The sequence below is a fragment of the Athene noctua genome, chromosome 5 (assembly GCF_965140245.1).
Source record: "Athene noctua chromosome 5, bAthNoc1.hap1.1, whole genome shotgun sequence".
NCBI lineage: Eukaryota > Metazoa > Chordata > Aves > Strigiformes > Strigidae > Athene > Athene noctua.
The window spans coordinates 38,630,044-38,657,901 of record NC_134041.1 but is presented as its reverse complement, the minus strand read 5'-3'; the positions used below and the strand labels follow the sequence as shown (position 1 = coordinate 38,657,901).

The following is a 27,858-nucleotide window of genomic DNA, read 5'->3' as shown; positions in this document are numbered from 1 at the left end:
CCCAAGGAGAAGGCATCTTTGTTGTGAACTACATTTCCAAGTTACCTACAGGCTGCTTTGCACTTTAAGAAGGTACTGAGCCAAGAACTGTTTACCCTCTGGTCCCATATCCAACATAAGCATTCTTACAAAGCTAAAGAAGGCACCAAGTCTAGGCACATCAAATCCTGAAAAAATGGGAATTCCTATAAATAACATTTAAACAACTTACGCGTTCTGTACCTAATATAACAGAAAAGAAATAGGTAAAGTGGAATCTACTACTTGATTTTGACCATTGCTAAGCAATTTTCTGATAAAAGTTTCCATCCAAAAATTCAATTCCTATCTAGAAAGATGATAGGGAATACAAACTGCTGGATCAGAAAGAAGTTACAGTTAAAAATAAGCTGAGAAAAAATGACAAAAGTTGGAATTTTCATGGGTTGTAACTGACAGAGCAACCAGTATGTTTATTTAGGATGTACTCTAGTGGATATAACACATATAATAAAATCAAAGATAGAAATGTTATGAAAAGATGGAAAATGAAAGTCATGTGTTGGAAGTAGCAATTAGAATTATTTACTAGCATGTTTTAAAATAATATCTTATAACTTGAATTTATTTCCTAACTAAATATGAAGGCTGTAAGAAGGCTGAAATTTTTACAGTGAACATAAATGAACACCAGTTACTTACCAATTTTTGAAAATTTTAATCTAAATAACAAGATTCAGTTATACATACTGGTTCAGAACAGAAACTCCATCTATTTACCCAGTTACTCCATCCCTTTGAGACTGGCACAAGAGGCTGTTGTGCACACGGTGTTAATAGGCATAATTGGAAATTAGTAACTTAAAATGCATCCTTAAAATTATATTAACTGTTACTAATAAATACAATCATAAAGTGTGACAAAATCATTTACTGGAGTATCAACCATAAGGGCATATTCATGCCACAGAAAAGGTTCTTGACAGTCATAGAAATTGCCAACCTGTACCAATGCAGAATAAATGTAGGTAGCAAAGCCTGACCACCTAGTCACAAAAGTAGTTCCACTTTTCATTGCCTAAAAAGTTACACAAACATTTCTAAGTTTATACCTGGAAAGTGACATTTTTCTCCTTTGATTTTAAGGATGTTCATAGAAGACATGCCAATTAACAGCATCCAAAAAGCAATATGGCAATAAAGAGGGCAAAAGGAGTTTTCTTAATAAACATACTTTATTATTTTTAAGGGAAACATAATATATTACTATACTAGAAAACATTAGTGCTTACTTTTTTAAAAATTATAAGATTATGCCTAGTATGAGCTACATGAACAGAACAAGTTATTTAGAGCAGAAAAATATTACGTGATTGACCTTTGCCTGTTGAGTGTATAGATATTTTTAACAGTTTGCCAAAGATAACAAAACCCTTAAAGCTAGCTATAATATAAACAAAGTGAAATTATTCCAAAAATCTCTTTCATCCCAAAACTGAGAAATGCAGTAAATGCACTATGTACTGAATTTGTAATGAAGAGTATTTTCATTATACAATATTGCCAATGACTTAAAAGTTAATTGTCCAACAAACCTGTATTATTAGAAGACACTGAGATGAAAAGGCACATTTTAGCCAAGAAGCATAGGATTTCTTGTTGTCTTTTCCATTTACAATGAGCAGACATGGAACATTCTTGATAACCTGATATCAGTGATTACAGAAATTTGTTCTTATAAAACCTAAGGCAATCTTTAAGGATTTTAAAACTTATTTCTATAGATAAATATGGATCAAGCTAAATATTCTTCCAAATTTTTAGAAGTGAAGATCTGAGAACTAGTAATGGTATGTAGTAAAGACAACACAGACATAATTCATTGATTTGCAAATTCAAAACAAATGCAGAAAAGATCATTTTAAGACTTGACTAATCGAAACGGACATGCAGACACTTGCAGCTCACTTCATATCACACAATAACCAGGAAAGTTTATTATAAAGCTTAGAGCAAACACCTGATGTTACAAAAATCACCTCATCATTTCTAAGACAGACAAGATCTTTTAGTACATCTGTCTATGGGGTCACATAGACTTCAATTTATCTCTTCCAGGTAAACTGTAAAATAATCTGATTTGATTTTTGCATCGACTTTGATGTGTAGAACTCTCCATCTTCTAATCTGTAGAGCATTCTCTCTTTCTACCAGAAACCATTCACATTCTTGGAAAATCCTTTTCCAATAATCTTTTATTCTTTTAATATTGGTTCAAATTACCATATTGTAGCCTCTACTCCAAAATAATCTTGACACATTAATTATAATTATTAATGTTACACTTCAAGAATCAGTGGGTGGCATGTAAAAAATATATTTACTGCTTGCATTTCAATTACAGTTTTCTTCCTCTGAGTCAGACGTGCTAGCTGCAATGGTTTAAGAACAAAAAGGAAACATCACATGCCAGAATTAACAGACTTTATACAAACACCCAGAAAGCACAGAAACTGAAACAACAGGTATGTGAATCAGTTTTATATCTAAAATACATAAATTAAGATATTACACTTCAGAATCAGCAAGTAATGAGTAGAAAATACATTTACTGCTTTCAGATCAGTTAGGAACTTTTTTGTTCTGCTTCTGCCATGAGATCTGTTACACATTAAAAAATAAAAAAGAAATTCTATCAGTTGCCAGCATTAACTAAACTTTGTAAAACATAAAAAAAAGTAAAAAAGAAAAAAACCCATGAGAAACAAGTTGGTATTCATCAATATAATTATGTATTCTTCCATTCAGTGAAATAATGAAGTTTATCACCAGACTTTTAATTATAAAATACAGTGGGTCTGGCTGAAATATGATGATTCTGAGAGCAGTATAGTTTCAATAGTACAAGTCTATGTATTTTAATTTTATTGATTTGTTCTTAATTTGTAGTTTAATTCAACAAACATATCACTGTAAAATCTAAAACAGCATCACCAAAGGCCAAATGTAATCCAACTTTAAACATGAAAATGTGGAAAATGGCACATATAAGAAACATGTACGTTTACTATTGATTTTCACTTCTGGTTTTGCCATTCACTTATTTAAAACCACATAAATTATGCCTGAAGCCTCTAGAATAGTTTTAAATATGTAATTATCAGAAAATTATAAAAATTGGGGCTATATAAGATTTTGAGAACTCATCTGATTTACCTTAGTGAAAAAACCACCTGTGAAAACCTGACCCTAAGGATAGTCATAAGTATGTTCATAAATATATTTAAAGAACCCTGATAAAACAGACTGTTATTAAAGTAACCTTAGGCATAAAGCATATTAATATCACAATATAAATTCTGAGATAGAATTACACTACTCATACCAGAAATTAAATGAGAAAAAGGTTAATAAATGAAAAAGGGGTTTAAATGAGGTTCTAAAATTAGTATATCAAAATCTCAAGTCACACCACTTGGAACACTCTAACTGGAAAAGGTCAGACAGATATCAGTATCTTCATGACCAGTGAATATTCATAAAGCTGAGTGATTTTGGAGGATTTGGCATTATCTGTTAAATGGACTGCCATGCCTTACAATCAATGAAGGTGATTCATGTTCTCTTATTTCCCTGGACTGTCAAGTACAAAAACAAAAAAACAAAACAAACAAACAAAAAAAAAAATTAAAAGCTGGGCACAGAAGATGTCTGAGGATCACAACAGAGGCACAGCTGTAAGTACTGTAAGCAGTACATTCATGTCAGCATAGGGCTCAGAGAATCTGATTCTCAGCAGGTCCTGGCCTTAGTGAGCACTGTGTGTCCTTAATATCTGGTGTTATATATTAAATGTTTGCTTAGATATCTCTGCACAAAACATATACTTCACATCAACCAGAAAAAAATATAAATATCTTCAATCACTCAAGAGTGAGTCATCTTTTATGATTTAGTACATGTTGCATATGACTATCTGTTCACATGGCAAAGGAAGTGAACCTGATTAATAGTATTTTCAAACCACTGACTAAGCTTTGTCTTACACCTCTTGATCTTTCTGCTGCAACAGTATTAAGTCTTCTTCATTCTGCAGTTCCAGCTCCTGACGTTCCTGTTCCAACTGACTCTGCAGACAGTTTAAGAAAGGACAGATTAGAAGGAAAAAAAAAAATACATAGCCATCTTCCCCCTCCATTGCTTACAATGTATTTCATGATGGAAATTCTAAATGAAATAAAAAAGGAAGCATAAAACATAACTGCAGTGTTAATAACATAAAGCCTTTTCACTGTAAACTGACTCAACATTTTCATAGGTTTTAGACTTGCATGGATAGAAAGGCTTTACTACCAAGAGGAAGAAGAAACACAGCTGAAGTTAGTGTACACACTTAAGGTACTGTCTCATTCCGCATACTCTTTATCAGTCTATATTAATTATCTGCTATACTTTAGATTAAACCCTTTGTATAGTATCTAGCACAGACAGATGAATCCATATAGAATCAAACCTATAGAAAAGATAGGTAAGCAACGTCATTAACATTAATCATCTTCATCAGCAACCTTTAATATTTGCAATTGGAAATATCTAATACAAAGTGTTTATTCTTTGCGAGCCTAAATCCTATTGCATCAAAACTTCAGAAACTGCAAAATCTAAGCGTTCACATTCAACCACACTAGGGCCTAGAGACTATGTTTGCTGTAGCATTTTCTGAGCAGTTACAACAAATATGGTCATATTGTAGTAACTATTTTCGCTTTCCTTTTTGGTACCTATAATCACAACATGCCTGAGTATGTGACTATAGCCAAAATTGTGAGTTAGGTTAAAAATGTGACTAATGTATTATTCAACATCCTTCCCATAGTTTACATGAAATAATTTGTTTAATTCTCTGTGAATTATCTCTAGACACAATCTCATATTCTTGTTTTCATTTACTATTTTAGATTATTAAATCACTTAATAATATTAATCATAACTAATCAATTTAAATCATTAAATCCTTAAGCACGCAACTTTTGGTCTGCAAATTAGTAAATCCCAAATTTAAAAGTACAAGTGAAATAGAACAAATGCATCTTACACTAGGACTGGACTTAACAAGATCAGCACAGATTTAAAATTACACTTTTGATTTTAACATCATGAAAATCAGCCATGTAAAAAATACAGCCAGATACTATCAATATTACTACAGCAACACTGAAGTTCTTACACATGTGGTCAAACTCATATGGCTCCTTTATAAGGAAGAGCTAGAAACACAGATCTTATCTTTATTTCTCATGCTTAAAGTCCATACAGTATAGGATTCAAATTGCCTTCTGCCAAAAGAATGCTCAGGTAGCTAAGGAAAGAAAATGGCACCTTACTGGATCAGGCTATACACACAGCTTAAAAATGCAATCTTTGTTCACTGATTCCCAACCATTTTCAGATCTCAATAATTGTATATTATTGTTCTCATTACGTTTTCTGGCATTACTGATCTTACACTGAAGTAGCTTGAGACAATGATCAGTTATTACTCCCAGGCCTCCTAGCAGGCCTGTCAAAAATTTTTGCAATGATTTCAAGATTTACTTGCACTAGCTCTTATTCATAATTAAATACAGAAAATAGTCTACATTTTAAGTTACTTCTCCTGGAAGTCTTAAATTGGTTGCTTTTTACCTTAGGCTACTTCATTTTTTTTACAACAGTTTACCATATGGTATGTAAGTTTTCCTTCCCATGTGCTGACTAATCATTTCGGTTATTATGTTACCTTCTACCAAAATCATTATACAGATATTAGAAGTATACAGAGAGCTACAGGATGCCACAGCTTCACATCCTATTTATAATTATCTGTTAAGTATTATTAACCTGACACTGTTCTTCCAGTTTCTGCTGGATCATTAGCTCTTCTTCCTTAATTTTTCTTAACATTTCAAGTTCTACCAGGGCCACCTCCTGTTCTTGTTCCAGCTCAATCCTCTCCAACATTCTCTATTTCAGAGGTAACACAGAATCAATTAAAAAAATTAGAGACATTAAATAGCATCAATTATATTGTCATGAATTTTTTTGCCCAAGATGGATCCACCTTTTTTTCTTCATCTAAGATCCTTCTGTAATTGTAAATCCAATGTGACAGATACTCTATTGGATCTGCTGGCCGATGCTCCACAACCTCTGCCAGTCCCTTTTTCAAGCAATTTCCCAGGCATCTCTTCAGATACTGAGACTCCATTCACGTCTACTAACAACAAACAAACAGATATTAGCCATTAATGTCAAAATTAAATTCGGGTTTTTAAGAATTATTGCCTCAGGCACCAAACACTTACTATGTCATTACTCCTTTTATTAAGTTGGCAATGAATAAAGTTATTTAATTTTAATATTGGTTTAGTTCTTCGATAAAAGCTCCAGTAATAGATCAGTTATACCAAGCACTGAAGAAAAAATGCTCAAAACACCGCTTACTATTTAGGCACATATAATTCAGAAACTGCTTGGAAATATGTCGGTAATTCTAAATCACCATAATAGCAAAAAAAAGCTCAAAACAACAACAGGCTATCGAAAACTTCTATACAGATATTGGAAGAACAGCAAAGTAGGTCTGTGAATGATTAAGGGTAGATTTTAGTCTGAACAAGCAAAGCTATGTTTAGGATAACGTATGCAAGGCCAGGGCTTGAAGCAACCACTGTGTACGATTACGAAAGACACGAATCTCTGTGCACACACAAGGTTTTACCGGCCCTGTGCCAGCGAACACATAACACATCTGAAACCTGCTGGCTGCAATGCTGAAACCCGCTGCGGTTGCTGTCAAGGGGAGGGGACCGAGTCCGCCTCGCGCAGCCGCGGCCCGGAGGCGGCAGCGGACCCCCGGCCCGGGACGACGCCCGGCGAGCAGCGGGGCCCCCGAAAGGCGCCGCGCGCCCCACGGCAGAAGAGACCGGGGCCCCTCGCACCGCCCTGTCTGAAACGCCGCGCTGTGAAACCTCTCTCGCCCTTTGCGTTCACACCGACTCCCGCGGTGGCGGGTCCGGCGCTAGCTGCCCGGCCATTTCCACCCAGAATCTCCACCCACGTCCTCTGCCCCCGGGCTCCACTTAGGCAGAGGCTGGGGCCTTTACACCCCCGCGCCGAGCCATACGCTGGGCCGGCCTGTCCCTCAGCTTGACTCCCGTGGGGCTCTTCGGGTTGCCCGGTGGACCTGGCACGTTACCCTGCCTCGCCCGGTGCTCCCTGGACTGTCACTAGGACCCGGTGCTGCCACCACCCTGCCTCCGGCGCCGTGCGGCTGCCACTGAGGTAATTAATTACCCGGCCTGCGCTGCCCCCGCCCTCGGGTCTTCTCGCTCGCCTTTCCTCAGATAGCAGCCCCGCTCCCGGTGCTCCCCGACACTAGCTCCCGCGGCCCCAGGACGGTAGCCCGCCCTCCTCCCCGCTCCCACCGCCCACCCAAGGGCCGCTGGGCGCCGCTCCAAGGCCGCGGTCACCACCGCGTACCTGCCGCGCAGGGAGACGATGGGGAGGCGCGGGCCCTAGAACGCCCTGCGTTGCGGAGCAACACCGCCCGCGAGCGCACGGCGACGCTGGCGTGGCCGACGGGAGGCTCGCGATTGGCGGGAGGGCCCGTGTGGGCGGGGCCCGGCGGGAGCAGGCCCCGGGCGGGGGCCAGTCCCGCCAGCCGCATTTTTCACAGCCCGGGAGCGGGGACACCCGCCGGCCAGCAGCGGAGCGGTGCAGCCGGAAGCGGGAGTCCGCTACCGGGGGCCGCGGTGGGGTCTTCCTAGGGACAAACCCATTTCGAGCGCGTTTAGCGCCGTCTCTCCATGAAGAGTCTTTCCTAACAGGAGGGATTTCTACAGAAAAATGAAAAACATCTTCAGTCAGTCCCCGATGCCATCAACTGGCAACGTACAGATCCTTCCAGATTAGAGATTAGATAAGTCTATGTATGTGTGTGTGTGAACAAATATATATGGAAACATAGATAAAGAATAGGAAACATTTTAGTGAAGAAAATTCTAGAATTTTAGCACAAGGAACCTGAGCTATCACCGAGTGAGGATTTTGTAGCCAAGTACAGGTTACTTTTTAAATGGTGATCTCCCATGCCTGAAGTTAGACTTCCAGCATTAAAGCAGAGTTGTGAGTTCGGTTTTTTTTTCCACACTGACAAACTTCTTGGCTGACGCCCACCTGAAGTTTGTCCAGCTGTTTGTTTTACTGCCAACTTTTAACCAGGTATCCAAAAAAAAAACCCAAACCCCTGCAAAAAATTGCAGCCGAAAGAATTAAATCAGTGTCTGTATTAATTCTGAAGCTTAGTTGCATGGACATAATCTTGTTTTTTCCCTAGCAGAAAGGAAAGGCTGCATAATTAATTTTTCCCAGAAGGAGAGACTGCATCGGAGTAACGCAGCACCCAGCTGACAAAGCCGGCTGTGCGCTGTGCGGTGCCGAGTGGGCAGAGAGCACCCGCTGACCCCAGGCAGGGCTCTGCCGGACACAGGATGGCGCCGGCGCTCTGCAAGCGGGTTTTACCGTGCGGCGAAGGTACGGCCGCCTTTACCCCCGCCCTGGGGCTGCGGCAGCCGGTAGAGCTGTACAACCACGTCACCCTCTCAGCACCCGCCCCTGGCGGCCGCTCTGCGCCTGCGCTGCACCGCGCCCGCGCGGCGGCTGCTCTACGCCTGCGCTGCACCGCGCCTGCGCGGCGGCCGCTCTGCGCCTGCGTGGCGATGGCGACAGGGCGCGGCGAGGCGGCTGAGGCCTGTGTGGGACAGGTGGTGCTGCCCGGGGACGTGTTGCTCCTCCCCGTCCACCCCGACGAGGACGGGGAGCGGCTGCGGCTGGGCGCCGGCGCGGCCCCGCGGGGTCGGCTGCTCTGCGGGCCGGGCCTGCGGCGGTGCGGGGTCGGGCTGCTGGTGACCAAGTGTGGCTTGTTGCGGCATCGCCGGGCGGGCGGCGCGGCAGCGGGCGGCGCCTACTGGGTGGACTCGCAGCAGAAGCGGGTAGGAGCGCGCAGGGATCCCGGGCGGGCGGGGGGAAGCCGCCGACTTGTCCGCGCCTGCCTGACCCCGTTTGTCCACCGCCACCGTTTGCAGTATGTTCCGGTCAAGGGCGACCACGTCATAGGAATAGTGACGGCCAAAGCTGGGGACGTGTTTAAGCTGGACGTGGGTGGGAGCGAGCAGGCCTCTCTTTCCTACTTGGCCTTTGAAGGCGCCACGAAGAGGAACAGGCCGAACGTGCAGGTTGGTGCTCTTGGTCGTTGGCGGTGACGCTTTAGTGGTGTCGTTTGGTGGTGCTTGTTACATTATAGTAGTTTTTATTAGTAAAAGCATTTTTATAAGTCGCATGTAAAAGTGCAGGTTTATTTGCAGTGATTTCGCCTTGGCCCTCCTCGGAGGCTTTTGTACGGTTAGGCTGTGGGCTTCCTGAGGTTTCCTAAGAACGCGTAACTCAGTGTGGTTTCGTATCTGTCAGATGGCAGGTTTTCTCATTCCTCACACTTTTAACTTTCCCATAATACTGCCAGCAGAAGATGCAATTCATGAGTAATGTGCATCCAAGGGGGCACTCTGAAGTTAATGTTTTAAAACAAGTTTTTTCACCATCTGGTAGAAAAGGATTTTTTAATAGCACTGTTATAAACAGTTGCGTGGCACATGTGTGCCACAGCTTCTGCATATTCAACTGAAATACCATCACCAGACCGTAAAGAAAAACAATAGATTAGTGCGACTTTTCTGGTGGTTGCCCTCATAAATGATTACAAGAATAGGTTACTTGGGCTTTTAATACCCTTAAAGTCTGAAGAGGAATTCATGTTTGGTTTTTAAAAAAGAAAAGAGGAATACTCCATGAAGTAAAATTCTGGGGTTTTTTTATATCTTTCAAATTCTAGTAATGATAGAAGGTAATTGTTCCTATACGATGTTGCCTTTAGTAAAAGAAGAAAAAATGAAAATTCCTATTGTACCAGTCTATTTTTCTATCACCAATATTTTAAAAGTATTTTGTGGCCTCATAAGAGGATCTTTGTCAACTGAGTATTTATTGCAGTATGATCTTCTCTATTACTTTTGCTTTTTGATATTATTTGTTTAGGTGGGAGATCTTGTTTATGGTCAGTTCCTTGTAGCAAATAAAGATATGGAACCAGAGATGGTCTGTATAGACAGCAGTGGAAGATCAAGTGGAATGGGAATAATTGGACAAGATGGCTTCCTCTTTAAAGTTTCCTTAGGTCTAATAAGAAAGTAAGTACTAAGAAAAGTAAGTAGTCACTCTAACATGTAACATGGTGGGTAGGATTTGCACAACTGTTTCCTCTGAGCACTGTGGACAGTTTGGTAATCAGAATGTATAATTCTTTTAGTGCGTTTATACCAGTATTACTGACTAGAGTATGGGCCCACAAGGAGCATTTCTTTTTCCCCTTAAAAGATTTAGGTGCTCTTCAATATGGTGTTGTGTGACCTGTTTAAAAAAAGGGATGTGGTTGCCACAGAATTATGGAAAATAAAATTACTGACCTGGGGAAATCAAGCATTCAAGCTAGGGTTTTGGTACTACCTTGGAGTTTAAAAATTGAAAATGCTTACTGTCCTTTTTCTGTTTAATGGAACAGTGGGGGGTGTACATTTGACTGATAGCTGTTTAAAGGGGTTTTTCCACATGAATACGTGTTATTTTCTGGCTTCCAAGAAAAATAAATTGCATTGAAATAAGGATACAGATAATAAATTTGTGGGATTTTCGTTTTAAAGTGACAAACTTTAGAGTTACTTATGCTGATGTAAATACAATATCTTTGTGTCTATCAAAGAATACCAGAATATATGGATAAATGAGAGTCAAGGTTTGTTGTTGCTTTTGGGTGGGGGCTTTTTGTTTGGTTTTGTTGTTCTTTGGAAAGGCAATATGGAGATGCAGAGTAGCTGTTTCATAGCTGTTTTGTTTAAATGATGATTTGTCTGGTTAACATATCGCATTGGAATTCAGCGTGAACTGATACAAATATTTTTGCTGCCGCTCTGCTTCTTTTCCAAATTTTGCCTATATGTAAGTAAAGAAAGAACAGTATATTACAGGTAAACTGCTAAATCCTGATATGTTTCTTCCTTCTTCAGTAAAGTCTGTTGAAGCTTGATTTAATCCTAGATTTATTACAATATTCTTGATACTTTTATTTTTTTGGTATGCTGTCACCTAATAAAACCTAATAAAATTATTCATTTACTGCTGTTAATACTGTCTCCTGAAGGAAAAGGGAAGTCATGTTTTGAAAGACACAGCTTTAACGCTGGCAGCAAATTTATTAATAGCAGCGCTTAAAAATGCCACTTGTCAAACAGTGTAGTTTTAGAATTTATTAAATCATAGAATTGTTATAAAAATATCAATTAACTTTAAATTTGTCAGGTATTACTTGTGAATTTAGCTGAATTTTTTTCTAACTAGATTCACAAGTGCTTTTTTTTTTTAGTGCGTATATTGTATATAAGAGGAGAATTAAAAATCTGATACTGTATTTCTATTTTGCATGCATATGCAACTTGATCATCTTACCTTTTTGGTGTTGCTTTAATAGCTCCTATAACACCAGCACTGTGGTTTATTTATTGATTGATAATAATGGGGTGTCTGTCAAACGTGAGCACTTCTTCCTCTGACTTTTTTTAATCTTGTTTACAGACTCTTGGCTCCCAAATGTGAAATAATCCAGGAATTGTCACATTTGTACCCGTTTGAGCTGGTGCTGGGAATGAATGGAAGAATATGGGTAAAAGCAAAAACAGTTCAACAGACTTTAATTATAGTAAATATTTTGGAAGCCTGTGAGTATATGACTGCAGAACAGAGAAAACAAGCGCTTGACAGATTGTCAGGGAATTGATAAGAGAAAACCTTGAGGATTTGTTTGAGATGACTGTAGGGTGTTTTGGTTATTTTTGTATTCAGGTTTATATTAAAAGACATTTTTTAAATGAAGTACTAGACTTTCGTGGTTGTTACTCCGTTCCCTTCTTTATCCACGCAGCTTGTTTTTGTCATCTTTAGGATCTTTTACTTGCTTTTGCAGTTACAAAACCCTGTTTATGGTTTTTCTGACTGATCTGGATAGTCTTTAAAAGCTGCCATTAGCTGTGAGTTTTGAGGCATAACTATTTAACTGGTCCATTCGTAAACTGCATATATTTGCTCTTTTAGTCATTACTAATATTAAGAGGTTCAGACATCACATGTTTACTTGGGGTAGTGGAAAGTATACTGCATGTCATTTATTCTGATCAGGTGCTCTACTTACACAGTGACAAGAAGTGATGATTTAATATTTTACAAAAATTGGGAATAGAAACGCAGGTGGAGAATACCAGAAAATAATTATAGGGTGTAGCATAAAATAATCATAGGGTAGTTAAGGCAAATGATCAGCTAAGACCCAACATATGATCACAATGACCCTACCACTTTCCTTAAAAGATAACCTGGGTAGTAGTAGTAAGGAAATGGTGATTAGGACATAACCTCAATATGAACATTCAGGAAGCTTGATGGCTTACTGGATGTAAAAATATACTTAACAGTATAGCAGCAATGCTATTTGAAGTCGCTTGTAACTTTTTCGTAAGTGCTTTCTAACTAGCATTTAGGTAAACACCACTGCAGCAATAGACACTTAGTTCTCAATTTTAGGCATTTTAGGTTTATTTTCTTTAGTTACAGCATGAAGATTCTCTCTAGGTTTGCTTCATGTTTAACAGAATCAGCATTTGTGAAAAATGCTATAGTAGGCTTCATTATGTAGTAGTGCATCACGTGGATATAGAGGCAATGCTGTCCTAGAAAGGATAAGCTGTCAGTATGTGAGTAGTTCTTTTGAAGGAGAACCATGGAGTAATGGAAGAGGAATTATGGATGCCTGCTTCCTGTGGGAGAAAAGTGCAAACAAAATTCTTCCTATTTCATCCAAAGTTCAGCCTGTGGTATTTGATTATATGGTTTTCTTTGGCATCTCTTGTTTGGAAATGGCTTCAATTCAGAGCCACTCCTCTGAGTCATTTTTAATATGCTTACCTAGGGCTTCCCCTAATTTGGTAAAAACACAACTCAGTGGTTTCCATGTGAGTCTCATGGCTACAATTCAGATTTCTTTCTGGGTTTTGCTGTCTTCCCTATTTAGCATTTAGGGTATTGCTCATCTGGCTTTGTAAAACTTCGGTCATATTTTTTCACCTGTCTTGTACCAGCTGAAGTGACTTTCATTCACGTCCCATAAATCTTTTAGGCCTATAATCTACCTCTTACTACATATGAAAAGCTGTAATTTAATAATGATTTCACTAACTCTGCTCTTCTCCAGTGGTTTTTTTTTTTACCTTTAGCTAACCAGAGCCCATGCAGGTTGTCTGTTACTAGAACAATAGCTGGCATAAGCAGAAAAGCACTTGCCAAATCATCTTGGGGTGCTAACTTTGTTTTCTGTGAATATTCTTGGATCGTAATAGTAAAACCACAGGAATGGGGAATGACATGGATCATTTCCTGAAGAGTTGTGGCTTGAAATGCAATTACCACTCCCCTTTATACTTATCTAAGCAACCTCCCTTCCCTCCCAGAAGGCTGAGGTTTAAGCCTAAACTACAAGATAGATGAAAAATCCCCTGGTTTAAAAATGCTGTTTTGGTGGTGCAGCATAGCAAATGGTGACCTTGAAAGTTTTCAACATCATTAGTGCCCTGTTTCACACCACCCATTATTCTGTCCCACTGTCAACTCCTTATCACCCAAATATAACCTTAGTTAAATCAAGAACATTAAAATTATGCTTGTTTTTAATTTAGCAAAATGGTGTATCCACAAAGTACTTGAGTTTTACCCTCTATGCAATCATTTAAAGAGCGTGCTACACGTAAGTTTGACAATTCATACAGTGACAAAAATGACAGTTGGATGTGAGCAAAATGGGTGTGGGGAAAAAATGCTTGAAAGCAAATACATTTAAACACATTACTAAGGAAAGCAATATCTGTGTTGGGCTTTTTTTAATTTGAGAAAAGAAAAAACTATATTCCTTAAACTGATACTGGCTTTAACAAGCTTTATCTAATGAACAAAATATTCAGGCAAAATCTATATGATGTTTTTGTGAACTTTCAGTTCTGGCTCAGGTGACTAAACTGGGGTCACCAAAAAGAGTGGTTCTAGGAAGAAATACTGATCATGAGTTATGTATTCTGCTAGAAGTGTTACAGGAAGCCCTTCAAATTCCTGTTAAAGGCTGTGATGGTTCGACCTTGGCTAAATGCCAGGCATCCACCAAGTTGCTCTATCACTTCCCCCCCCCCCCCCCTTTTCCTCTTGTTTCTAAACAGGGCAAAGAGGGGAAAGAAAATAAAATAAACCGACCCTTGTGGGTAAAACAAAAGCAGTTTTAATATAAGGAAAACGAAGCAAAGGTCTGCTCACGGAAGCAAAAGAAAATAGATTTATTCTCTACTTCCCATGGACAGGCAATGTCGGGCCTTCTCAGGAAGCAGGGCTCCGATATGCGTAGTGGTTGCCTCGGAGAACCAAGGGCGACCTTACCCCCTTCCTCCTTTCTCCCAGCTTTATACTGAGCAGACGTCATATGGTCTAGAATATCCCTTTGGTCGGTTCAGGTCAGCTGTCCTGGCTGTGTCCCCTCCCAAGATCTTGCCCACCCCATCCCACTGGGGGAAATGTTGGAAAAAGCCTTGGTGCTGTGTAAGCACTGCTCAGCAGTAGCCACCACACCCGGGTGCTATCAGCATCCTGCCAGCTCCCAACATAAAACACAGCACCGTGAAGGCTGCTATAGGGGAAAACCAATTCCAGCTCAGCCAGACCCAGTACAGTCCACCCCTTACTCCATACCATTTATGTTATGCCCAGGTCCCACATAATATTAATTTATCCATTCCATAAGCTTTCTTCACTCCTTCAGATGTTCAGGATGGAAGTATGTTTGACTGTTGGACTCCAGCACCGGCTAGGTTTGCATCATCATTGCACGTATCTGGATCACTCTTCATTGTTCCTACTTGCTCCATCACTTCCTGCAACCTACAACTCATCCCACAGATTACTTTCCCCCCAAGGTTAAATGTCCTTTGAGGCACACACTGAGTAGTCCCATCCTCCCGCATTACCCACCAAGTACATCCAGGTCCCTGAGCAAAGACAATCCCACGAGTGGGCTTGCCTTTTCCCAAGGGAGGAGCAATCCACACTGCCTTCCCCAGCCATTTCCCTGTGTGTACTACGGGGACCTTATCTCCTCCCACAGTATGAAGGGGGTTTGTTTGGGCAGGACCAGGACGGTTAACAGATCCTCTGGTGTTAATTAGCCAAGTGGCTTCTGCTAAATTTATATCCCAGTGCTTCCATCCCCCATTGTCCAATGCTCTCAACATAGTCTTCAACAGTCTTTCAATCTTTCCAGAGGCTTGTGTGTAATAAGGGATGTGATACACCCACTCAATGCCATGTTTCTTTGCCCAGGAGTTTATAAGATTATTTCAAAAATGGGTCCCGTTGTCTGATTTGATTCTTTCAGGAGTACCATGTCACCATAAAATTTGCCTTTCAAGACCCAAGATGGTATTTCGGGCAGTGGCATGATTTACAGGGTATGTTTCAAGCCAACCCGTAGTTGCTTCTACCATGGTGAGTATGTAGTGTTTGCCTTGGCGTGTTCTTGGCAGTGGTCCATTATAGTCAATCTGCCAGGCCTCACCATATTGAAAACTCAGCCATCGCCCTCTGTTCCAGGGAGACTTTACTCGTGTGCCTTACTTGACTGCAGCACGTTTCACATTCGTGAGTGACCTGTGAGATGGTCTCCATGTCAGGTCCACCCCTCGATCACGAGCCCATCTGTACGTTGCATCTCTGCCAAGATGCCCTGATGTTTCATGGGCCCATCGAGCTACAAACAGCTCACCCTTAAGCTCCCAGTCCAGGTCCAGCCGAGCTACTTCAATTTTGGCAGCTTTGTCTGCTTGCTCATTGTTTCAGTGGCACGCATTTTGGGCACATGAGCATCTACATGAAATACCTTAAGAGCCACGATTTCCACTTGGGCAGCGATGTCCTGCCACAATGCAGCAGCCCAGATAAGTTTACCTCTGCACTGCCAATTGGTCTTGTTTCACTCCTGTAGCCACCCCCACAGGGTGTTAGCCACCATCCAGGAGTCAGTGTAGAGATATAGTACTGGCCACTTCTCCCGTTCAGCAATCTTTAGGGCTAGTTGGATCGCTTTTACTTCTGCAAACTGACTTGACTCACCTTCTCCTTCAGTGGCCTCAATGACTTGTCTTGTGGGACTCCACACAACAGCTTTCCACTTCCGATGGCTTCCTACCACATGACAGGATCCATCAGTAAACAGAGCATAATGCCTTTCATCTTCTGGTAACTCGTTATATGGCGGTGCCTCTTGGGCATGAGCCACCTCCTCGGGAAATGCTCCAAAATCTCTACCTTCTGGCCAGTCCATGATCTCTTCTAGGATGTCTGGATGGTTGGGTTTCCCCAGTAGAGCCTGTTGCGTGATTAACGCTACCCATTTACTCCAGGTAGCACTGGTTGCATGGTGTGTGGAAGGGATATTTCCTTTGAACATCCAATGTAATACAGGCAACCATGGTGCCAAGAGGAGCTGTGCTTCTGTACCAACAACTTCTGAAGCAGCTCGAATCCCCTCATATGCTGCCAGTATCTCCTTTTCAGTCGGAGTATAGTGGGTTTCTGATCCTCTATATCCCCAGCTCCAAAATCCTAATGGTCAACCTCGAGTTTCACCTGGTATCTTCTGCCAGAGGCTCCATGTGAGGCCATGCTCCCCAGTTGATGTGTAAAGTATATTTTGCACAGCTGGTCCTGTCCGAACAGGCCCAAGAGCTACCGCCCGAGCTATCTCCTTTTTGATGTGCTCAAAGGTTTGTTGTTGCTCAGGACCCCACTCAAAATTGTTCTTCTTTCAGGTCACTTGATAGAGAGGGCTCACAAGCTGACTGTAACCTGGAATATGCATCCTCCAAAATCCCACAAGTCGTAGGAAAGCTTGTGTTTCCTTCTTGTTGGTCGGTGGAGACGTAGTTGCTATCTTCTTGACAACATCCAGTGGCACATGACGGCGTCCATCTTGCCATTTTATTCCCAAGAACTGAATCTCTTGTGCTGGTCCCTTGACCTTGCTTTTCTTTATGGCAAACCCAGCTCTCAGAAGAATCTCAATTACTCTTTGTCCTTTCTTGAACACTTCTTCTGCCTCATTGCCCCACACAATGATGTCATCAAGGTATTGTAGATGTTCAGGGGCATCATCCTTTTCCAGTGCAGTTTGAATTAGTCCATGACAAATAGTGGGGCTGTGCTTCCACCCCTGGGGCAGTCGATTCCAGGTATACTGGACACCCCTCCACGTGAAAGCAAACTGTGGCCTGCACTCTTCTGCCAAAGGAATTGAAAAGAATGCATTGGCAGTGTCGATTGTGGTGTACCACTTGGCTGCCTTTGACTCCAGTTCATACTGGAGCTCTAACACATCTGGTACAGCAGCACTCAGTGGTGGCGTCACTTCATTCAGGCCACGATAGTCTACTGTTAACCTCCACCCTCCGTCAGATTTTCGCACCGGCCATATTGGGCTATTAAAAGGCGAATGTGTCTTACTGATGACACCTTGGCTCTCCAGTTGACGAGTCAGTTCTTGGATGGGAGCCAGAGAGTCTCAGTTTGTATGATACTGCCGTCGGTGCACGGTCCTCGTAGCAGTTGGCACCTGTTGTTCTTCAACTTGCAACAGTCCCACAACAAAAGGATCTTCTGAGAGGCCAGGCAGATTAGACAACTGTTTTACCTTTTCTGTGTTCACACTGGCCACACCAAAAGCCTATCAGTATCCTTTTGGGTCTTTGAGGTATCCCCTCTTGAGATAGTCAATGCCCAAGATGCAAGGGGCTTCTGGGCCATTTACAATGGGATGTTTTTCCCACTTGTCCCCGGTCAAGCTAACCTCGGCCTCCAGTACTGATAGTTCTTGACAGCCCCCTGTCACTCCTGAGATCCAGATAGGTTCTGCCCCTCTATAACTTGACGGCATTAGTGTACACTGTGCCCCGGTGTCAATTAAAGCCTGGTATTTCTGTGGATTTGATGTGCCAGGCCGATCATCCCTTTCCTCCTCCTGGCTGGAGGCAGGGGCCCTCTATTCCCATTTTTGGTCGGAGTATTCACTGTCTGACTCTTGCCGTGCCAGGCCGGAGGTTCCTTCTTCAGGGTCAAGGGAAATGATCTCAGTCTTCCTGTATCTGGGAGATCGCTGGTTACTTTCTTGTGGTTTTATACCAGCTACATTAACAACCTTCTTGGATGTCTTCTTGGCAGGGGTCTTTCTTCGCAATTCATGTACACGTGCTTCCAACTTAAAGGTGGGTTGACCATCCCACTTCTTCATGTCCTCCCCCTGGTCACGCAGGAAGAACCAGAGTTCGCCACGTGTCATGCGCCATGGTTTCCCTTTCCCTCTGACTGAGACAGAAGAAAAATGATTTCTTGGAGAACTCCTAACATCCAGGGCACTCGCCCATAGAGATGAGGAGGTACCAAGACTCTCTTCAAAGTTCTGAAGCCAGGAAGAGACTGCCTCCACAGTTGGCGTACATCTTAGTCCTTCTCCCGCATCCATTTCTGGGTAGTACATCGCAGCCAAGCCGGCAGAATACGAGGATGGCGCACCTTTAATCACCTTCCTCCACATGGCCCGTGTGCATGGGACATCCTCTGGATTTTTAGGGAGTTCATCATTATCTGGATCACCATAGGTGACTTCCATCACTGCTAATTCTCTCAGGTACTGGACACCTTCATCTGCAGTAGTCCACTTCCCTGGGGTGTTGTCCATAAGATCTTCCTTAAAAGGATACCTTGCTTTAACACTTGAAAGGAGCCGTCTCCACAGACTGCAAATTGCTGTCTCTTTTACAATTCCCCTTTCAATTCCTCGATTTCTAGCAAGAAAACCCAGCTGTTGGGCTTCCTTACCTTCCAGCTGTTGAGCATCTGCCCCATTATCCCAGCATCTCAGCAGCCAGGCAGTGATCTGCTCACCCAGCTGGCAGCAATAGTCTTTCCGCAGATCTCGCAGTTGTGATAACGTCAGGGACCGGGTAGTTTCTGCCTCCTGTTGTTCTCCTTGTCCATTGTTTCTTTTTTACTACTGGGGCAATCTCTGTTGTTGTTGTAGTTGTTATTGTTTGAGTTCCCATGTCAACCACAGTCTTGAGAGTGCTGAACTGCAGCTCGGTAAGCACAGGCCAGGCCCCAGTAAAGTGCTAGAAGTTGCTGATTCTCATTGGGATAGGCAAGGCACCCGTCTATCAGGTGATGTGTCAATTTTGTGGGGTTGATTGCCTGTTCAGGGGTGAGATCCCAGGCTACAGGAGGTGATAACCGTCCTAGGAATCTGCCCAATTCCTTCCACTCTCCCTGCCACCCAGAAACAGGCCGCCTCAGAGCACATTTTGGTACTGGCTCACTCAAAATTTGCCTTCTCTTACACCAAAAACATACCGAGCTCCATACAACCCACAACAGGCGAACAGCATTAATAAAGAGTATCAGTGAACTAACATAAGGATGACTAAGTACCTTGGGAGCCTCCAAAATAAAACCACTCATGATGTTCCTAATTCCTTGCAGCATGTTCCCAAGCTTAGCAAAATAAAGATAAGCAGCGCAATAAACAAGCCTGTGACCAGCACAAGAGCTTGTTGCTTAGTAACTACTATAGCTACCGCACATTATAAAACTGCTGTTGTTTTGCCCCACGTTGGGCGCCAGAATAGACTCTGATGGTTTGACCTTGGCTAAATGCCAGGTATCCACCAAGTTGCTCTATCACTTCCCCCCCGCTTTTCCCCTTGTTTCTCGACAGGGCAAAGAGGGGAAAGAAAATAAGATAAACCAACCCTTGTGGGTAAAACAAAAGCAGTTTTAATATAAACAAAACGAAGCAAAGGTCCGCTCACAGAAGGAAAAGAAAACAGATTTATTCTCTACTTCCCATGGACAGGCAATGTCGGGCCTTCTCAGGAAGCAGGGCTCCAATATGCGTAGTGGTTGCCTTGGAGAACCAAAGGCGACCCCACCCCCTTCCTCCTTTCTCCCAGCTTTATCCTGAGCAGACGTCATATGGTCTAGAATATCCCTTTGGTCGGTTCAGGTCAGCTGTCCTGGTTGTGTCCCCTCCCAAGATCTTGCCCACCCCATCCCACTGGGGGAAATGTCGGAAAAAGCCTTGGGGTTGTGTAAGTACTGCTCAGCAGTAGCCACCACACCCGGGTGCTATCAGCATCCTGCCAGCTCCCAACATAAAACACAGCACCGTGAAGGCTGCTATAGGGGAAAACCAATTCCAGCTCAGCCAGACCCAGTACAAAGGCACATAAACGTATATATTTCAGACAATGAAACTTGCAGAAATGATGCTGTGGACTTGAAATGTACCTTGGTTAGAATGTCTTTCTGTTGCATTTATATGCATGATGTATGCTCCTGTTTAAGTCATTAGTTGTCGCAGTAGAGACGGTCAAGCGACAATCAATAATCAAGTTAGAAGCAAAAGAAGTTTTCTACATACTTTATATATCCTTTACAACTACCGCAAGCTCTAACATAATTGGCTAAACCCATAGCAACGGTACACCCATAGCAACAGTACATGATTGGATAGCTTTCTTAAAGTTTTACTTCTGAACATGATTCACACAGTTCCTTATCTGTGTTCAACAGTTTCATGTCTCTTGCAGCAGATGTTCACTGTCCTTGCTCCTTATCTGTGGTATGCCCTCCTGCATGCAGACTTCTCATGGGTATGGGATGATCTGGCCGAGGTCAAATTCCATCTACTCTGCCAGGCTTTCAGCAGACCCGCTGCCTACCCCAACAATTAGTTACTTATTTCAAATACTTGGTGATTGTGCGCTGGGTGCTTTGTAACTTTGCTTTTCTTCCATGTTGTTGTGATGAAAACTAAGAAGTAAAAATTGTAGATGTCAACATTGACACAGTCTGTATCCCCAGAGATGAGCACAGCCCCTTATAAAGAAAGTTCACAAAGAATTAAATGGAAACCATTGAAAATATGAAATACATAGTTTGTGGCTCTTCCTAGGTTGATGTGTTGTATAAAGACCAAGAACAAATGCTCACAGAAAGTACAGATACGCAGCGTTGAAGTTAAGTGTGATAGTAAAACAGTTGTATTTTGCTCTAGTAGAAGACAGGCAAATAGTTCAGTGTAATAGGATTAAGAGCTTAACTCTAAGGCTATGGTTAAAGTGTGGCTGTAGCTCTGCTAGGTTAGAAATTTACTGTACCCAATTACTCATTACCACCTTACTACCAGAAGCTGCAACTAAGGTTTGCTGGCATGTAGATTTGATTCCTAGCCAAGTTCTGTCAAAATGACCCAAATTGGTATCAACACTTTTAATAGCAGTGTTATATTCTTTTTCTAACCTGGAAGTTCTTTTAGCAGAAGAAGTTATGGAAATTTTCTCTCAGATTTTAAATATTAAGAGCAGCTCATCTACTACTGGAGAAGCTCAGATGCATTAGAGAAAGCCTAGTTTTCTTCCTTAGTGCTTGACCAAATAATTTTGAATAACAACTAAATCAACGTAAATCAACAGGTTATTTTAAACCTTACCTCCAAGCTTTACAGACATATAAAAAAATATACCAGTTTTTCTAGCTACATACAACCAATATGGTGAGATATATTATTTGGCTGAGTATAGAAACTAGCTGTCTTAAGGACAATGTAGGACACAGCCTTGTCCTTACTAATGACTTGTATAGATTGTGAGATGTGTAACTATTACCGCAGTCTATAGTAAGGAATTAAACATGCCAGTTTTGCCCCAACAACTTGAAAGAGAAGTAGCCTAGGAACATGCTGGGTGCCTGGCTTTTAATAGAAGGTATGAAGTAGTTGTGGGTGGTTAACCAGGAGCACTGCATAATGACTGTTTTCCTCTGATGTGCTGATTTCAACAAAGTGCAGTTGCTGCCTTCTCGGTGCATGGGTATTTTGGGATGTTCAAGAGCCTGTGTTTGCTTATAGAGCCTGAAGTGTGATCACTGTTCTAGTGGCTTGAATAGTCATTAAAAATAACACTTTTCACTAGGCCTCAGTGTCCTACCTAGTATGAGAAAAACTAAAAAATTGGAATAGAATAACAGTATAGGTAGCACTGCAGTAAATGAGACAAAGAAAAATTATAGGCCATTTAGACTAGATGTTAGGAAGCATTTCTTTACATAATGAGTTTTTAGGCATTGGAATGGGCTGCTCAGGGAGGTGGTGGAGTCCCCATCCCTGGAGGTGTTTAAGAGTAGGGTCGACATAGTACTTAGGGATATGGTGTAGTTGGGAACTGTCAGTGTTAGGTTAATGGTTGAACTAGGTGATCTTCAAGGTCTTTTCCAACTTAGACAACAATTCTGTGATTCTGTGACATTCAGTTTTACTTTAATTAAACTTAGGTGACATAAAGATAGTACAGACAGAAGGACTAATCACCTCATCCACTCTTTCCAAGGCTTTGGTTATCTATTGCATTCACGTAAATGGTAGGCTTTTCTGTGATTCAGTGTTTATTAGGCAATTGCCAAAAGAGATTTGTATAAGCATCTGTATACCCATTAAAAAGACTTACTAATTCTTTCTTCCTGCTCTTGTCCAGATGGAGGGTGTTCCACTGTGAACTGTTCATGTGGATAAAACTGATTTCTAAAGACCTGTAGGTCCTTTGGTTTCTTCTGTGACTACCACACCCTGATCTTAATTAAGATAAACCTAAGATCCTGTGTTCAGGCTGGCTGTAGACAGACTAGTGCTTTTACTTCCTGAGAATCAGGGTGAAGTTGAAAACACCACCATATGAGTACATACCACCATACAGCCTCCAAACATGAGGTGGATTTTGCCTGGTCTAGTTGAAACCTATGCCAGTCTGCATCTGTGTGGATATGCCTTTAGAAGCACATGGGTGAAAAGTTCAAGCCGTATTTTTGCATATCTGCATCCAGTCTTATTTGCCCAATATTGAAAATCTTAATTAGTCTGGAAACTAATCCAGACATAGGGCCTAGATCCTGTCTTAGCCCACCACTGTTTCTTCATTGCTTTTGAGATCTCCTGTTTCCTGATAGAAAAGACAGTTTGTTTAATATAAGCCATTTGTCTAACAACGCCCTTGTTCTAAAGCTGATCTATAGAAACGTGATCCAACAAGAAATAGAAATAATTAACTTCAGAAATAACAGACAGCTTTGTCATTCTGTGCGTGAATCGAAAGTTTTGTAATGCTAGATCATGTTTTAGCATAGGTACTGATACAGTGCATGCTGGATGACTTATGCACAGACATGCTAAGGAAATTTAATTAACTGATGTACAAGCAGTTTGCAGACTGATACTCTTCATTCAGTTTAACTGCTGTAAAACTAAATTATGAAAGCAGGAAAAGAAAGGCTCAATGTGCTTTTTAAGAGCACTATTCAAAACCTGAGAACTAGAAGATTAAGTGTTCATGCTCTGAAATGTTCCTTTCATCTGTATTAGGGACTTCATTATTTTCTTTAACAGGAAAAAAATATGTGAATAACATCTGAATAGTGTAGGGAAAAGTCAAACTGTTATAGATCAATCATAATGTGATTTTCTCAAGAGGGAAAAATGGAAAACCAAAGAAGTCAAATACCCATTCATCTTTCTCGCCAAAGTCTCGCTACTGTTCTAAAGCAATGAAAGCAAAGGTAGTCTAAGAAGGATGTTTAACACTGACGAAGTAGTTGTTGCTGCAACTCCCCTTATGCAACACAGTAGTTTTTCATGGAAAGCAAGCCGTTCTGAAGACTTGGGAAGAGGTTAGATTCCAGTATTTTCATGACACCATTTTTCTTTGAGTTCTGCGTCTACTAGTGTGCATGCATTCAAGGGATTTCACTCTTTGTAAAGTAGGAAGATATTCTTGGATGGAATCCAGATATGATGGGTCAGATTTTTCTGCATTTTTCCTTTTTACAATAGGGACAAGTGAAGTAGCATCACTTCTGTGATTAACTGCTTTTTGTTCTTGCTTGATGCCTTGTCATGGACTCCTACTCAGAGCAAAGAATAAATAAAAAGATGTTTTCATCTTGTAATAGGTGGGTTTTTTTCCCCCTCAGGAATACTGGCTACCTTTGAATTGTGAAGGCCAGCTGCCAGATTTTTAGAGGTGTAATGTGCAGAAGTATCATTAAGAGAAAAGTTTGGGTTTTGGTTTTGCGTGCTTACCATGGCAACAAAAATAATGGAGCTGCAATTATACTATTGCCAGCTGTTGACAGCTGGAGCTATAACCATTATAAAAATCAGAAGAAAGGAATGTTGAGAGCCTGCAGAAATTAGGGTTTTAATTACATGATGATGGCTGACAAAATTTGTCAATCATTTTTTGGTCATAATGCTTTTCTGAAGATTGGTGTGTCACCGTGGCAAAGACACATATATTCTAATGCTGACTGCATATCAGAAACAGTGAGAAAGCCACTTCAGCAAATTATGTTTGGTGTTGACAGAGAACCTTCCCACACTGGTTAAAGAAAAAAAGTAGAGATATTTATTTGGTTTCATATATTTCCCAGAAAGACAGCAGGCCCCAAAATTTACAGTCCTTCCGGATTCCCCAACTCTTTCAGGTAGTCTAGTAATGCTGTTTCTGCTGTGAAGTTTCTTCATGTTATTTTTTAATTGGTGGTAAGTCCTGAGTGACCAGTGTTTTTTCTCATCCATTTGATTTCTGAAAGCATGTATGTATATAAAAGCACAGCTATCACAATTCTGGGCAAAAAGACCCAAAATCTTTTCCGTGCAACTGCCTGAGACTGTGCCATTCTGACATGTGCAATGTAATGCAACAGGGCTCTGTCCTGCCAACGCGCTGTCCCGCGGCGCAGGGCTGCGGTGCTCCCAGTGGGAGTAGGGCAGCGGGGTTGGGGTGCAGCTGGCCTGTGGGAAGCGGTGGCGTTGCCCAGGCAGGCTTCCATGTGATGTTTCCTGGTGCATGCCAGCACATGCAGTGTGTTGCCTCCAGTTTGAGCCATGCTAGATCAGACCATGACACTGCTGTTGCTTCTGATTAGCAGAGACTTTGTTTTGTGGTGAGATTCCTCAAAAAAACCAAGCTCTGCGCTAAACAGAAACTGCAAATAAGGGGTAAACTTAGCAGGTCTAAGCAGAGTCGCTGGTGACTCCCAGTTAAGAGAGAGATAAGAAAAGGCCATTTGGCCTAGATAAGTTTGGGACATGCTGACAATCAGTGGCTCTCTGTCGCTTGGAATGTAGACTCTCTGGTATGATCAAAGAGGTTACTACGTTCATTCTCCTGAGCTGCTGTTGTGTTACCGACCAGACTGTGCTGTTACTGCTGATACCCTTTTTTGATTGTATTTTAAGTGCCAGGTTACCAGGAGACCTCAGGAGGTAGTCCTAAGGCAGTGAAGGTGAGTCGTCTTGAGTTTCTGGCTGGAGCAGCACCTAATGACCGCAAGCAGCCCAAGAGGGCGTTTGTTAAATGATGTTGTGACACGTTCTTGGCTGCCTGATCCGAGCAAGTATATTCTTGAATGTAATATATATGTTTTAAGTGCCCCATTAATCAGACTACTTGAATAATAACCTCACTACGTTCTCGGGCTTGAGTCGTTATGTTGTTTGTTTTTTTTTTTTTTTTCCTTAAATATATTTAAACACTGTATCTTATAATGTATCTCGTTTCTTTCTTTGCTCGTTCAGAAGCTAAAAAAATCCTGCTGAGGGGGGACGGGTGCCGGGGGGGGCACAGGCGGCTGCTATTCCTTCCAGCCCCTAAGGGCGGGGATCCCCCCCGCGCAGGCAGGGCGCGGAGGTGCCGGCCTGCGCACGGCGCCCCCGGGGCGCGCGGCCTGCGCTGGGGTGGGGCCGGCGCGTCGCTCGCACGTGGCCTGCGGCGGCCGCGGGACCGGGAGCGGCGGGGTGACAGAGTGAGTTCGGGGCGCGGGAACCGCCGCTGCAGGGGGCCGGGCTGTCCCCGCAGTGCCTGCGCCACCGGCCCGGTCCGCTCCGCTCTCTTCCGCGCCGCTCGCCTTGTGCGTCCCCGGCGCAGTGCGGGGCAGAGGCGGCAGCGGTTGCCGGCGGGAGCAGAGAGGGGCCGGGGTGGCCGCGCGAGCAGCGGCACCGCCGCGGGCAGGGCAGGGCAGGGCGGAGCAGGCGTGAGGGGCGCTGCGGGGCGAGTCCCCTCGCGCCCCGCCGAAGGGCCGCGGTGGTGGCCTTTGGCCTGCTGCGGTCCCCATCGGCTCTCTGCTGCTGCTATCGGCCGCCATCGGCCGTGGCAGGCCTGAAGTTCTGCGTATGCCTGTCCTCGTAGTTTGGTATTTTCAGTGATCCCTGCTTGCTTGTCTTGCCGAACCTGGGTGTGAGCAGGCACGGCAAGATCGGTGAAAGCTGCTTTGTTTCTCACGGCGTTGCTGGTGCGCTGGTTTGCTCCCGGGTGCGATCCCACTACTTGAAGAAACCCACTGAATGCATCCTCAGGCTGCTTGAAGCACCATCTGGCGTCCTCCCAGCCTTCTCTTGTAGAGAGAGCCATGGCCACGATTTCCCTATCAGACCTGGTTCATAGCAGACAGTGGAAGGGTTGTGGGGAAGTTAGTCTCAGTAGGTGCGCCCAACTGAGAACAGTGTCTTACAGCCTCATTTATGCATGGAACCCCCCTGCTCTGTAGGTTGGTGGTGAAACGGATCTTGATTATTGTATCTTTGCTTTTAGTAACAAATAACTTTGCTGTTACAAATTGCATACTGTGAGGAATGTGAGAGTTATACAAGCAAGGCCTAAGAATCCAAAAAGGTGGAAAAATAATTCTTAATTTAAGCTTAAATCTGCAGGAGTTTTGGCTGGGTTGGAACAGGAGGGATCACTAGGTGCCTAGCAGGTCGCTGTGGTTTTGGTGAATACTGATTTGCGTTATCAGGGTGTCTGTTGGTATTGTCCTTTTTCCCCCACCTCTGCAGACTGCCACTGTGTGCAGCTTTCCTGCTTGTGGATCCCCAGCAGACCCAGCAGAGAGTTCAGCCTGTATTATCTTCATATAAGTACTTTTTGCAGTTCTGTACTCCAGGTACTTCCCCCCATCTCTGTGGTATCTCCATATTGCTGATTGAGCAGAGATTTGAATTTTCCCATAGACAGTATCTAGCTGCCTGTCTCCTCTGAATACACCTAAAGAATTGGAAGATTTCCAAAGTGGTGTGCCAGGACTCTTTGCTCTCCCTCACTCAAAAGAAAAGGATTGTTGAGATGTTGGGTTTCTTTAAAACAGGCTCAGAATGGGGGAGATTGTTTGGTCTAATAACTAAATTCCTTTCAAAGGAAGGAGTATGGTTTGCTTGCTTGACACAGCAACTTTCTCTTCAGCTAAAGCCAAGCACAGTACTGAATTCAGTAATGAAACATGCTCAGACTGGGAAGAAGCCTAAAAAGATGTCTTATTCTCGACACAAAGAATGGCTTGTTACAGGATCTTTACAGTGGCAAAAAGAAAAATCCCTTGTGTTGCAAAAATTACTAGCATTCATGCCATCAGAAATGTTAGGAGGCTTCTCTGTGCACTGATTTTGGCATTTAAAGGACAATTTAGGTTGCAAGGGGCCTCTGAAGTTTCTCCAGTCAAATCCCCACTTAAAGCAGGGCTAATTTTGAAGTCACTCAGGATGCTGTATTTTGTAAT

General features: G+C 42.5%; 2 protein-coding genes across 10 annotated transcripts in view; one reads left to right on the top strand and one right to left on the bottom strand.

Moving 5' to 3' along the window:
• Positions 1-728: 728 nt before the first annotated feature.
• DYDC1 (DPY30 domain containing 1) lies at positions 729-7,592 on the bottom strand. Of its 6 annotated transcripts, XM_074907099.1 has the most exons (5): positions 7,501-7,592; positions 6,080-6,232; positions 5,860-5,982; positions 4,026-4,108; positions 729-2,411 (listed from the first exon to the last, which is right to left on the bottom strand). In XM_074907099.1, exons 2-5 carry the CDS (start codon positions 6,224-6,226, stop codon positions 2,408-2,410), a joined length of 357 nt encoding a protein of 118 aa, XP_074763200.1. In that variant the 5' UTR covers positions 6,227-6,232; positions 7,501-7,592; the 3' UTR covers positions 729-2,407. The 6 variants fall into 6 exon arrangements, 4 of the variants coding, with proteins under 4 accessions (XP_074763200.1, XP_074763196.1, XP_074763198.1 ...); XR_012633710.1 differs by lacking the exon at positions 5,860-5,982; XM_074907095.1 differs by lacking the exon at positions 7,501-7,592 and adding an exon at positions 7,315-7,412 and having other exon boundaries at positions 729-4,108.
• Positions 7,593-8,726: 1,134 nt separating this feature from the next.
• PRXL2A (peroxiredoxin like 2A) overlaps positions 8,727-27,858 on the top strand; it is a 29,502-nt gene continuing 10,370 nt past the window's right edge. Inside the window, exons 1-4 of one of the 4 annotated variants that reach the window (XM_074907091.1) lie at positions 8,727-9,011; positions 9,105-9,254; positions 10,111-10,262; positions 11,701-11,788. In XM_074907091.1, coding sequence (XP_074763192.1) covers positions 8,739-9,011; positions 9,105-9,254; positions 10,111-10,262; positions 11,701-11,788 — 663 coding nt within the window. In that variant the 5' untranslated portion in view covers positions 8,727-8,738. Of the gene's footprint in view, positions 9,012-9,104; positions 9,255-10,110; positions 10,263-11,700; positions 11,789-25,571; positions 25,594-25,985; positions 26,113-27,858 lie in introns of those variants that run through there. The other 3 variants (XM_074907092.1, XM_074907094.1, XM_074907093.1) reach the window with 3 other exon arrangements.

Excerpts from the sequence above, each read along its gene's own strand:
- DYDC1 (XM_074907099.1), bottom strand. The coding sequence starts at position 6,226 with ATGGAGTCTCAGTATCTGAAGAGATGCCTGGGAAATTGCTTGAAAAAG. Across the intron at positions 5,983-6,079 it reads TCTTAGATGAAGAAAAAAAG|AGAATGTTGGAGAGGATTGA; the intron begins GTGGATCCATCT and ends CCTCTGAAATAG. Across the intron at positions 4,109-5,859 it reads AACTGGAAGAACAGTGTCAG|AGTCAGTTGGAACAGGAACG; the intron begins GTTAATAATACT and ends AACTGTCTGCAG.